The sequence below is a fragment of the Malurus melanocephalus genome, unplaced genomic scaffold (assembly GCF_030028575.1).
Source record: "Malurus melanocephalus ecotype Western Australia unplaced genomic scaffold, MMel_1.1 scaffold_822, whole genome shotgun sequence".
Lineage (NCBI taxonomy): Eukaryota > Metazoa > Chordata > Aves > Passeriformes > Maluridae > Malurus > Malurus melanocephalus.
This window is the reverse complement of record NW_026624054.1, coordinates 65968-78002: the sequence shown is the minus strand read 5'-3', so window position 1 is coordinate 78002 and position 12035 is coordinate 65968. Positions and strand designations below refer to the sequence as shown.

Sequence of the window (12035 nt, the reverse complement as noted above, 5' to 3'; positions counted from 1 at the left end):
CTTGTGCTCCTGGGGAYTCTGCAGAGGTGGCACCAGGTGAAAGACCAGAGAGATGCCCATGGTTCTGGGGACCTCGGAGAGGTGACGTCAAAGCAGAGACTGGAGGGATGCTCGAGGTTCTGGGGAGCCCAGAGGGGTGACACTGAGAGCAGAGACCAGAGGGATGGTTCTGGGGACCCCAGAGAGGTAAAACCCGAGCAGAGACAGGAGGGATGATCCTGGGGACCCCAGAGGGGTGACACTGAGAGCAGAGACCAGAGGGATGGTCCTGGGGACCCCAGAGGGGTGACACTGAGAGCAGAGACCAGAGGGATGGTTCTGGGGACCCCAGAGAGGTAAAACCCGAGCAGAGACAGGAGGGATGATCCTGGGGACCCCAGAGGGGTGACACTGAGAGCTGAGACCAGAGGGAAGCTGCTGGAGACCCAAGAGAGGTAAAACCACAGCAGAGACAGGAGGGATGGTCCTCGAGACCTTGGAGAGGTGACATCAGAGCAGAGGGGTGCTCATGGTTCCCAGCAGTGATTTGCTCCCCTGTCTTACCCCCAGACACACAGACATGAGACAGAAGCCTGCTGGCACAGGGCAAGGCTGCTACATGCCAAGGGAGGGAACGAAGGCAGTGGGCTCTGGATGGGCTCCAGGGCCATCGCAGCCACGCTGGAGACGGCGGGCAACTCCCTCCAGAGGCACTTGATCCTTCAATCCTGGGTGCCCTGGCTCTGCCTGGGAAATTCCAAAGGCACACGTTGGCTGCGAGGGATCTCACAAACTCCTTCTGGGATTGCAGAGGGGCTGAGGGAGCCCAGCACCGTGTGGATGTGATGGGGTTTGGTTCCAGCCTCCACCTGGCCCGGCTTGTTCGTGTGTGGCTGGGCTCGATCCTCCCGGCTGTGACAGCAGGGCTGCTCTTCACATGGTCACTCCCAGCCYTGATTCCCTTTGATCCATGAGACGAGCACGTGTTCAGAGCTCTTCCTTCTCTGAAAGCTGTCTGAGATGGCAGGAGGCAGGCAGGAGCCTCAGGAAAGCAGGGATTTGGGGCTGAGGGGCTGCAGCAGGGGCCTGSCAGTGATTCAGGGCTGCAAAGAGGCACCTAAGCAAGGACAGGGCAAGTGGAGCAGGCCACAAGATCTGCTCTGGAAATTGGGCTGGGAATCAGAAGAAACCAAGATCAGAGGGAACTGCTGTAGCTGGAAGTGCTGCTCCAGTTGAAAATAAAAAGCAACAACTGCAGGCAATGGTAGGTTCCCTCCCAGGCCAAAATCCCRACTGCTGAGTGCAGGATTTTGCCCAGACTGCTCTGTTTGCAGGGTTTGCTCTATAAACACACACATCCCTGCAGCAGAGGAGTGGAGCTCTTTGGAGGCATTTCCTTAAGGATGGATCCTTGCTCCTGTGCCCTCACTAATCCACCCAAACCWCCCTCCTCCTCCTCCTCYTCTCTACACACTGCCCGGGTTGTAGCACAGCAGGTTGAACTCCAGGTTTTCATCCCAGTGCCGGAGCAGCACGAAGAGCTGCTGAGCTGCTGCTTTCACCGTGGCCAGGCTGGATCCCTCCGGRAAGTCCTGCCCACTCAGCCACCGGCTGGCTTTGGCAGCCACCAGCTCCCACTCGATGAAGTAGGAAGCGGAGCTGTGCTCCAGCCAGGCCAGCGCCACGGCCGTGGCCCACAGCATCCCCKCGGGCTGTGCCTGCTGCTGCAGCTCCACGTCCAGCAGCACAGCCTGCAGCTCGGGGCTGTCTTGGCCCTTGGCCGGGGAGGAGAAGCGGCGGATGGTGATGGCCGGAGGGGACAGGTCCTGCTCGGCTCTCAGGGCTCTGGAGATGCTCTCGGCTGCACTGCCCGACAGGTGCCGAGGGCGGCCCGTGTCCTCCAGGACTGCAACATCTGYGGTGCTGGGACCCTTCCCGTGCCCRCTGGGCACCAGCAGCTGCTGGCTGAAGCTCTGGTTTCTGTGCTCCGTGGAGGGACTGCTCTTCTTGCAGCTGTAGGAGCCGGAGGGGCTGAGGGACAGGCGGTGGCAGGCAAAGGGTGATGTCCACTTCAGCTTCTCCATGGGGATGTTGATGGCATCGCAGAAGGCTGGATTTAGGAGAAAGGCACCACAGGCCAGCTGCAGGGACACCTGCAAGGGATGGTGAGCACAAAGGGAAGCTCTGACACACCAGCCACTTGGGGGTAGCTSAGGAAAAAGGCATGGATGGATGGAACAGCTCTTCATCTCTGAGCAGCTCACTGGACATGGGTGTCAGAGACAGCAAGGGGAAGGTCTGGGGGGATCCCCCTCCTGTGCCCCTGCAGTCAGCACGCAACCCCAACAAGGCCCAGGAAGGAGCTGCTCACCAGAGGCAGGTAGTCCATGCTCTCATTGTCACTCTCAGAGCTGGCTTCACTCCCTCTGCTTGGAGATTTACTCATGAAGCCTTTGGCAGCTCGAACCAGCAGCCTGGTTTTACTGAGGGTCAGCCTGTGAGAGGATGAAAAGATGCCCGTGACCTCTGCACTGCTCCTGCCACCCTCCCTCCCACCAAAACCATCCCTGGTCCCCAGACATTGGCACCACGCTTGGTGCCAGCTCCAGCCACTGTCCCCGGTGCCTCCTCTCTCCCTGGGTCCATGGCAGACCCACACGGGTGAAAGGCACGTGCTGAGGTCAGAGCAAAGCCAGGCTGGCTCATACCTGGCAGCAAAGAGCCTCTCGATGGATTTCTGGGCTTGTGCAGAGGAAGCAGACAGGCTCTGGAGCGGCCCTGGAGAAAGGAATGAGAGGGAGATGCCTTTACAAACAAACTCTGGGGTCTGCTGGTGGATAAGGGCAGGTACTGACAGGTGAGGGGAGCAATGGGAGGAGCATAATTTCCAGAGGAATTCCACCCATTGACACACTGACCCAAGGTAGTGCTAAACCCCTGAACTTAGAGAAAAAGGACAGAGACACAAAGAATACAAACGGGGGGATGCACATGAGAAGAGGGTCTGTATTAGAGGATTGGGGCAGTCTGTACCTCTGAAGTACCTCAGCCTGTGGGGAAAGAGAGAGGGAAATGCGGTTGAGAAATTAGGATAAAAGGGAGGCTGCATCCTTGAGCAATGAGAGAGACCCCATGGAAATGTCCAGTGGCCTCTCCCTTTATTCGAATAAAGTTACAGGACTCCTCTGTCTCYTTTTCAGACATAAACCTCTGGTGTTTGTGGATTATTTTTCCTAACACTGGGGAGAAACAGTGCTGGGGGTAAAACAAGGTGCTGCAGGGGAGCAAAAAGGAGCAGTCAAGGTACTGGGACACAGGGTGCCTTGTTTGGCTGCTGAATCTTTGGCAAAACCCTTCCTCTCTCCTCATCTCAATTTTCCTACATGGATAATAGAATTCCCACACTTCTTAAAAATGAATATGTGGGAGACTTATACCAACAGCCACATCAGGCTTCGTCCTTTGCACCTTAGAATGAGTCAGGCCCTGTGCTCACAAGCCTAATTTTAGATCATAAATTTTTATAAAATTCCCAAAGACTCAGCAGAAGCACCAACCACGAACTCGATGCAGCTGCACCAAGTGCCAGCAGCTCTTTCCCTACCTTCGGGGACACGGCAGCGCTCCCAGGCAGAGGAGGAYGGGGTGCTGGAGGGTGAGGGGATGCTCTCCTCAGCATCTGCAACCAAGGAACCACATCAGCACCCAGCCCAAAGCAGCACCATTCCTCCCATGGCATGATGGGGTTAATGAGCCTCTGCGGGGCTCTGTGAATTCAGCTGCAGCTCTGACAGTGCCAGACGAGGTCCGATCCAACTCGTCTTCATTAGTGGAGGATTTGGTGACAAGCGAGTGTCTCACATCCCCCCTGCCTCTAATTACACCCGTTTCATCCTTCGTGTTATCCACGGCACGGCTGCCAATTAGCTTCCTGGTGCTGTCAGCAGCACGACCTGCGATTTCAGGGTTTGGGGGGAAATTGGAGCTTCTCCCTTATTGAAGGAGATAAGCCCTGGCCTGACACGTGTCTGGTGTATGCAAAGATGAAGGCAGAATTCAGAAAGCCCAGAGAAGATGTCCCAAACCATTGAGATCTCTGGCCCCAGGAAAGAGGTAAAACCCCAGGGAATCTTACTCATGCTGGAAAATCCATAGTCTCCATTCTGGCTACACACTGGCTGAGGGCATCCAGGGGAACAGCCACGATGCCTTCTGTTTCCTGGGCTCTTCTGTTTCCTCTGGTTGCCTTGCTTGGATGCTGCCCCTTGGCACGAGAGAAGGGAATGGCCAGTGTTAGAGTGGGACTGGCACAGRCACAGTGGCAATGAAACAACAGAATGAATTTGGTCAGGAACTGGAATGACAGAACAAGGGGGAAGGGCTTCAAACTGGAAAAGAGGAGATTTGGATGGGAATTTGGAAAGAACTTCCCTGTGAGAGCGGTGAGGCCCTGGCACAGGGTGCCCAGAGAAGCTGTGGCTGCCCCTGGATCCCTGGCAGTGCCCAGGTTGGACAGGGCTTGGAGCACCCTGGGACAGTGGAAGGTGTCACTGCCCATGGCAGGGAGTGGCACTGGTCTCTTCCAACCCAAAGCATTATGTGATTCCATGGTCATCTCTGGGCATCCAGACCTCAGGGGAGACCTTTACCCTGGCCATGGGAAGAGGTTTTGCCACCAAGAGCTTGGCCATGCCCTTGGGTATAGGTCTGGCGCCCAACTGGGCTGTGGCTTCACCAGGTTCACCCTGCCAGAGGTTTCACAATGACACCCTCCTGCCATGCCAGGCTGCACCCTCTGCCAGCCCACGTTACCTGTGTGGGTGTACTGGACCAGGATGGGCAGGTAGGAGTTGGTGCTCAGCTCCACGGGCACAAAGGCTGTGTACTTGCTGATGACATTGCAGGCCTTGCTGGTGTGGACAGCGCTGAGCTGGAACCGCCGCCCAGACCCTGCCAAGGGAGGGACACAGGGCTCAGAGTCTGTGGGGTCCCTCACTGCTTGTACCCAGCTCCCAGACCCACCTCCCTGCCTGGGGGTCCATCCTGTATCCCTGTCACCCTCYAAACTCTGCCCACTGCTCCCTCTGCTCTTTCACAAGCCCAGATGCCCTTTGTGGAGGAGAGCACAGCCCAGGGATGAGTGGCCCAGGGCAGGGATGTGACTGCCGCTCCCAGCTTCAGGTGACCAACTCCTTCAAAATAACCATGGTACGTGATGCGTGAAGCAGAGGAATCATGGAATCACGGAACATACTGAGTCAGAAAGGGCCCTCAAGGATCATCAGTTCCAATTCCTGCTCCTGAGGAGTGGGAAGGAACACGAGATCGGGAATGTTTGTGTGCAGTGAGGCTGCAGAAGAGCACAAGGCAGCTGAAGGGGGCTGTTATTTGGGAGCTTTGTGACACATTCCCTAACATTTCACCACCAGCAGCTCTTGTTTTCCCTCCAGAGGCTGCTGAGGCGGCTGGAAAGGCTTCCCGAGGCCAGGCAGGATCTGCCTGCAGCCAGCTGCACATTACCATGCTCGATTTCACACTCCCTCTCAGCGAGCTGCTCCAAGTCCTGGATGAGTGACTTGGCTGCCAGGTGGTGGAAGGTCTCACTCCAAAGGTCTGCGTCACCGTCCTCCCGGCTCTCCCGCTCCCGGAACAGAGGGCYGATATCAAAGGTGACTTCCCACTGCACAGGCTCGTTGTTCCTCAGCCCCTTCACCACGGCCTTGCACAGGGTCCTGGGGGAGCGTGGGGAGCCGCAGGCAGCGCTGGCATCAGCGTCCTGGGGCTCCCAGTCAGAGGAGGTCTCCGTCTCAAAGGTGAGGGATGGATGCTGGGCAGACTCTGCAGAAAGGGAGAGGCAGATCATTAATCACCTCCCCGGGAGCTGAATTCCCCACTGCCACCACCAAACCATAATTAATCCTTCCCGATTTCCACGTGGTGGCACGGAGAGCGACACAATGCCACCAAGCCCCAGCACGGACAGGCGAGGCTGGCTGTGCCTCCCCCTCCCCCGGTTACCCAGATCCCCGGGGCTCCGGCTGTCCGACGAGGAGCGCAGGCTCGGGATGGCATCGAGGGCTTCCATTCCCCTGGCCGGGGCTYCCTGCAGCCCGTCCGGCAGCGCCGCGGCGTTGGGGTCGTGGCAGAAGGACACGCAGCTGCGCTGGAGCAGGGCCGGGCGCCGGGCACCGGCTCCGCGGATCCTGGCGGCCGGGAGGGGCTGCGAGCAGAGCGGGGGTCAGGGCTGGATCGGCTGCGGCCAATGGCACAGATCTGCTATGTGCCTTCTGATCCGTCTGCACGGACCTGTTCTGTCCTCTCTGATCTGTCTGCACGGACCTGTTCTGTCCCCTCTGTCCCATCTGCTCAGACCTGTTCTGTCCCCTCTGTCCCGTCTGCACAGACCTGCTCTGTCCCCTCTGTCCCGTCTACACGGACCTGCTCTGTCCCATCTGCACGGACCTGTTCTGTCCCCTCTGATCCGTCTGCTCAGACCTGTTCTGTCCCCTCTGTCCCATCTGCACGGACCTGTTCTGTCCCCTCTGATCCCATCTGTTTCATGCTCAGACCTGCTCTGTCCCCTGTGATCCTGTCTGCTCCGGGCCCGAACTTGCTCTGTTCCCTCTGTCCCGTCTGCACGGACCTGTTCTGTCCCCTCTGATCTGTCTGCACGGACCTGTTCTGTTCCATCTGTTCCCTCTGTTTCATGCTCAGATCTGCTCTGTCCCCTGTGATCCATCTGCACGGACCTGCTGTGTCCCCTGTGATCCCGCCTGCTCCCTGCCCGACCCCAGCGCGGGATGCAATCACACAGGTCTTTCCCTCTCTGTCCATCCCGGCTGGGATCCGTGCCCAGACAAAGCCCTCCACCAGATCTCGGGGTGTCCCCAAGGGACCCTGGCCCCCTGGGCTCCTTCCCCAGACATGCAGAAGGTGAAATATGAGTTTCATCCCTCCAGACATTTTAATGACTTCACTTGGGAACCAAAGAAAAGAAGAGAGACAGAAAGATCAAGGACCAGTTGCTTAGTAACGAAAGGAGAGAGGCGCAGGGGATGGGAGAAAGGAATTTTTATCTTTTTTTTTTTTTTTTTTTTTTAATGAGGCTGTTCCACCACTTTCAGGAGACATGAATCCCCCACTCCAGCACCTCTGGTGTCACATCCCACATGGATTTTCCCCTCTGCAAGGTCTGGGTTTCATCCCTGTCCCCAGGGCTCTGGGAAGGTCCATCCAAACAGACAGACTCTAGATTGCTATACAACACCAGCAAGGAGCAGAGGTGGTAGAAGGATACTTTCTCTGGGTGACAGACAAGGGGATGACCTCCACACCACCTAATTTTCAATGTTCTGTGAGACCASCAGCAAAACTGGGAGCTGGGCAGTTCCAGGAGCTATTTACCAAGCTAATATTGACATATCCTGCCAGACCCTTTCCACTCCAAAGCTGCTCCTGCTCCTGCCTGAGCTCTCCTCCTAGCCAGAGGAAGCCAGCTGACAATGGAACTGGGGGTTTAAGCTGCCCATGGCTGGTGCTGACCTTTCCTTCCCAGCACGGCATGCGTGGAGATGAGCTGAGGGCTCGGCTTCACACCCCCGAAAATGTCAAGCCCTGGTGGCAGAACTGGGAGCTGGGAGAGCTGCTGGGAGCCCRGGCAGCAGGAGGGATAGCAAAACCAGGCTGCATGCAATTAAAAGCAGGATGCATGCTGTTAACCATTTACTGCCCTCCAGGAGGGAGTCATTTCCACCCCTGCCTAGAYGCTGAGGGCAGCAGGATGCTCTGGGGACCTTCCCAATACAGGGGATGTCACCAGTGCCCCTAAAACCAGCTTGCTCTTGGTCACTGACATTGCTCACCACCCTCCTGCTGCAGCCTGAGGGCAGAGGTCTCATCCTCTGGAGCCCCAGCCCTGCTTYCCCTTTGCCCCCTCATCTCCCCTCCCACCCCTCACCCAGCGATCTCTAACCCACAGCAGAGGGGAAATGAAAGTCCCTGATATCCCGCTCCCAGTTTCCATGGGAACACAAGTGCTGCTGGTCCTCCCAGCCCTGCAGATGCTGATTGCAGAGCAGAGCATCCCAGCAATGCCAAGGGTGGGAGAAAACCACCCCTGTCATTCCCATAGATCAATTGAATAATCTGCCCAAATTCTGCCTGCTGCAGGCATGGGACAGAACCCTGTTCAGCAGCTGTGTCATCACACAGGTTCATGTCTCATCCCAATCCTGTATGAGGCTGTGGATCCAGCTGGGAACCTGCTTTGGCACTGAACTCCCTTTCTCTGTCGGGCACAGAAGTGCCTCAGCCATGGGGAGAGTTTGAATCTGAAATTGTGGGGAGATAAGAAGGACCAGAACAGCAGCAAGGTGAGGCACTCAGGGGAAGGGGAGCAGGGAAAAAGCAGGTCCCCATGGGGAGGGACTGCTGTGGGATATCAGGATGGCACTCTGCTCCTTGCTTGGCTTGTTTCCCCAGTGTTTGTGATGTGCTGCAGAACCACATCTATCATCTATATTTATTATCCATATCTCTTATCTCTATCAATATTTCAGGACTGGTGTGAGTCAGGCCCTTTCCCTCAGGCTCCTGCTATTTTCCTGCTTCTCCTTGCTGGCTTCCACCTGCAGGCAAAGCCTCTCAGGGGATCACCTACCTGGAAATCCATCTGCCAGGGCTCGGGGCTGAGCTGCTGCAGGTCCTGCAGCTGAGTTTTCCTGAGGGGGTTTTTCACCAGGGTCGTGCCGGGGTCGCTGGCTGTGGGCACCTTCCTGCGAGGCTCACGGTCAGAGATYTGGGTGGTGCTGTATGCCCGTCTCCTGGAGGGAGCCCTCACGTCCATCCCTGAAGGGTCAAGAGAGGATCAGCTCCACTCTGCATGGGATCAACCAGTACCACCCCCCTTGGTCATGATGAGAGGCAGGGAGCCCTCCCCAGGGTCCTGCCAAAGCTCAGCGCGCCATGCTCAGCCCTGCAAAGTTTTAAGCAAAGCAATGAAACCACAAAAGGAAACAGGAACGCTCAAAATTCCTGGGGATGTCAAGAGAGCAGGTTGGGAAGGTTTTGTCTGAGGAGTTTTCAAGCCAAAAAAAGCCTGACTGCATTTCCCCAAACCTCCCTGGAGAAGACAAAGGGTTTACTAATGAAATTTAATTAGTGCAGACACGCTCCTGTCAGAGCAAGACAAAAATTTGCCTTGGAAAGACACGATTTCTCATTGCTTTTGACAAGTTTGAGGGGATGCACAGCACAGCTCCTCTTGGAATGAAAGGGAAGAACATCCCATGAGTAACAGAGGTTTCCCCAGCTCCAGGGTGCAAACAACTGCTTTGTTCCACATGCTGCTGACACAAACAGCCACCCCAGCCATGGTGGGGGCAGTGACACCCTGGGGACAGGGCTTTGGGAAGGAGTGACACCCTGGGAACAGGGCTTTGGAACCATTCCCCCCCTCTCCTGACTGGGAAGCTGCTTTGTAGGTGCAGGGATGGTCTAGCAGAGCTCACTCCACTCCTCCTCACACTGCTTGGGAAGCTTGTAAATAATTATGCGTCCAAAGCTAAAACTGCTTTGAAAATCTCCAGGGAACCCAGCTYGCCAGGGCTTCCCTTGATTTCCTGACAGGTTTGGATAAAACTTCCAAGCCAAACAGACTTGCTCAGGCCTCAGGAGATCTGTCATCTSTCCTGCAAACTTCTCCAGCTCTTTGCAGATATTTATCAGGCAAAAAAACTGGGGGAGCAGTGACAGGAGCTTGATTTGAGAGACAGGGGCATCACCCTCCCGCATGTACAGAGCAAACTCTGACCCGTGTCCGTGTCCGACTCTCCCCCGGGGTCTCTGCCCACGCCCAGGCGCTCRGGGGAGCGCTCAGCAGGGCAGGAGCCCTCCGAGTCTCTGGAGTGGTTCCAGCTCTCCAAGCCTGCTCCCTCCTCCTGGGAGTGAAAGAAAACAGAGCTGCCCGACTCCTGGGAATGCATCATGCTGTACCGCCGCCTCTTGTCCTGGGGGGAAGCACAGAGAGGGAACAGCTCCCACCACCGTGCCTGTGCAGCGGCTCTCAGCCGAGACAGGCTGCATCAGCATCCTCAGCCACGACTCCCCCCAAACTCCCACCCAGCAGCTCCCTTAAGAACAGAGCTGGGAAGCAGGAGACACCTCCTGACCACACACAGAGCTGTGTACACCCCCCACCACCCCCACCATCGGGACAGCCCCACGGACTCACAGATCTGGGGTTGGAGAGGTACGGGGAGGTGTCGCAGATGACACTGTAGCTGAGCAGGCGGTCACCAGGGAACAGGCAGCTGCTGCTGACAGGGGACACCAGGACCTCAGTGCTCTCAGGAAAGACCCACTCCACGGACACATCACTCAGGACKGGCGCCATGGCCTTCTTCAGTGACCTGATCATCTGCAAAGGCAGTGGGGAGGGGCTCAACACCAGTTGGACACAGTGTGAGCCATGGTGCATGTGCTGTGTGCTGCAGGGAAGGGGAACATTCCCTCAAACAAACCCATCAGCGAATTGCCACCCACTCCCAACAGTCTGCTCCCTCTTAGCCTGCTCTGACACCCAACCCAGCACCTCCATATCTCCTTGGCATGGTTATATTGGCAGAGCTGGGTTAATGGTTGGACTTGATAATCCTGTAGGTCTATTCCAACATAAATGATTCCATGATTTTTCACCAAGAGCAGACAGTTGATGGAGCACAGGGCTGATCTCACACATGCTGCCAGCCCAGAGCAAGGGGCGAGCTTGTGGCCAGAGGGATCTTGTTCTGATGTGAGGCAGCATCCCCTGCTCCCCTCCAGCACCCAGGAAAYGCTGCCAGCCTTCACTGGCCTGAGCCCCAGCCCCTGTCCCGAGCCTGACACTCACACATGGATACTTCTGGAACAGCTCATTGCTGGCACAAGCCACTGCCAGAGATCAGCAACACTCTGACAGTTACACATGTGGAGAAGACCAATATCCGTGAATTCCTCACAGACAAACCTCCCAGGAAGCCATCTACACGAGCTTCGCTGCACACCAGGGGAAACGAACACCGGATTTAGAGGCAGAACAGCTCAAATATTCCCTATTGTTCCCTGCTTTTTCACAGACTCGGGAACACACACCAGGCTGTGTTTTATAAGGCCATTAATTGACGCCTCAGACTGCTGAAGGCACCGAGCTGCACAGCCTGCAAAGCTCTTATTAATAGCTCTTATTAAAAACCTCTCTCTTCACTGTCTTTGCTTTTAATTTACATCAGAAATGTTGATGCCGTTCTGTCTTAAAGAGGTTTTTGTGTGCTTCAGGTTCCTGCAGAGGRGGGAGTTGTCAAACTCCTCCTTGCAAGATCAAGAAGGTAGGAGCTGGCTTTTTGGAGATATTTAGGAGCTAAAGACCCAATTCTCTCTGGGTTTAGTCATGCAGCAGGTGACAGGCTGGGCTCTGTGCGTTCACCGGGGGACAGAGCCATCCCTACGCCGGGTTTGAGGCACACAGGTTTACTCTTCGTGGGAAGAGAGGGAATGGAGAGACTTTAAAGTCAGCTTAATAAGCAAAGCCGTGGCAGCGCATTCCTCCCGCTCCAACCCCGAGTCCTTCTCGCCTGAGCAGCGCCAGGGCTGAGCCCGACTTCAAAACTAATTGGCTGCTTTGATGCCGGTCCCTCTGCCCTCGCTGCGTCTGAGGCAGAGCTGTCTTTGAAGGCAGAGCTGCTGCGGCGCGGCTCCAGGCGGAGGAAAACGCACCCTCCCGCTCCCTCCCACGGCCGGACACGGAGATGCTGCTGCATCCCCTTCCACAGCCGGACACGGAGCTGCTGCTCCATCCCCTCCCACGGCCGGACACGGAGATGCTGCTCCATCCCCTCCCACGGCCGGACACGGAGATGCTGCTCCATCCCCTCCATTCCCTCCCACAGCCCAGCACAGAGGCACTCCTCCGTCCCCTCCATCCCCTCCATCCCCTTCCACAGCCGGACACGGAGCCGCTCCTCCATCCCCTCCCATGGCCAGACATGGAGAGGCTCCTCCATCCCCTCCATCCCCTCCCA

At 56.6% G+C, this 12035-nt stretch overlaps 1 protein-coding gene across 1 annotated transcript in view; it reads right to left on the bottom strand.

Annotated features, from left to right (window-relative positions):
- Positions 1–318: 318 nt before the first annotated feature.
- Positions 319–12035, bottom strand: part of VWA5B1 (von Willebrand factor A domain containing 5B1) — a 23049-nt gene continuing 11332 nt past the window's right edge. The window contains exons 11-21 of the mRNA XM_057385390.1: positions 10211–10396; positions 9791–9986; positions 8639–8826; positions 5998–6199; positions 5500–5817; positions 4792–4929; positions 4115–4243; positions 3584–3658; positions 2688–2757; positions 2351–2474; positions 319–2132 (exon numbers count right to left, since the gene is read on the bottom strand). Coding sequence (XP_057241373.1) covers positions 1446–2132; positions 2351–2474; positions 2688–2757; positions 3584–3658; positions 4115–4243; positions 4792–4929; positions 5500–5817; positions 5998–6199; positions 8639–8826; positions 9791–9986; positions 10211–10396 — 2313 coding nt within the window. The 3' untranslated portion in view covers positions 319–1445. The remainder of the gene's footprint in view (positions 2133–2350; positions 2475–2687; positions 2758–3583; positions 3659–4114; positions 4244–4791; positions 4930–5499; positions 5818–5997; positions 6200–8638; positions 8827–9790; positions 9987–10210; positions 10397–12035) is intronic.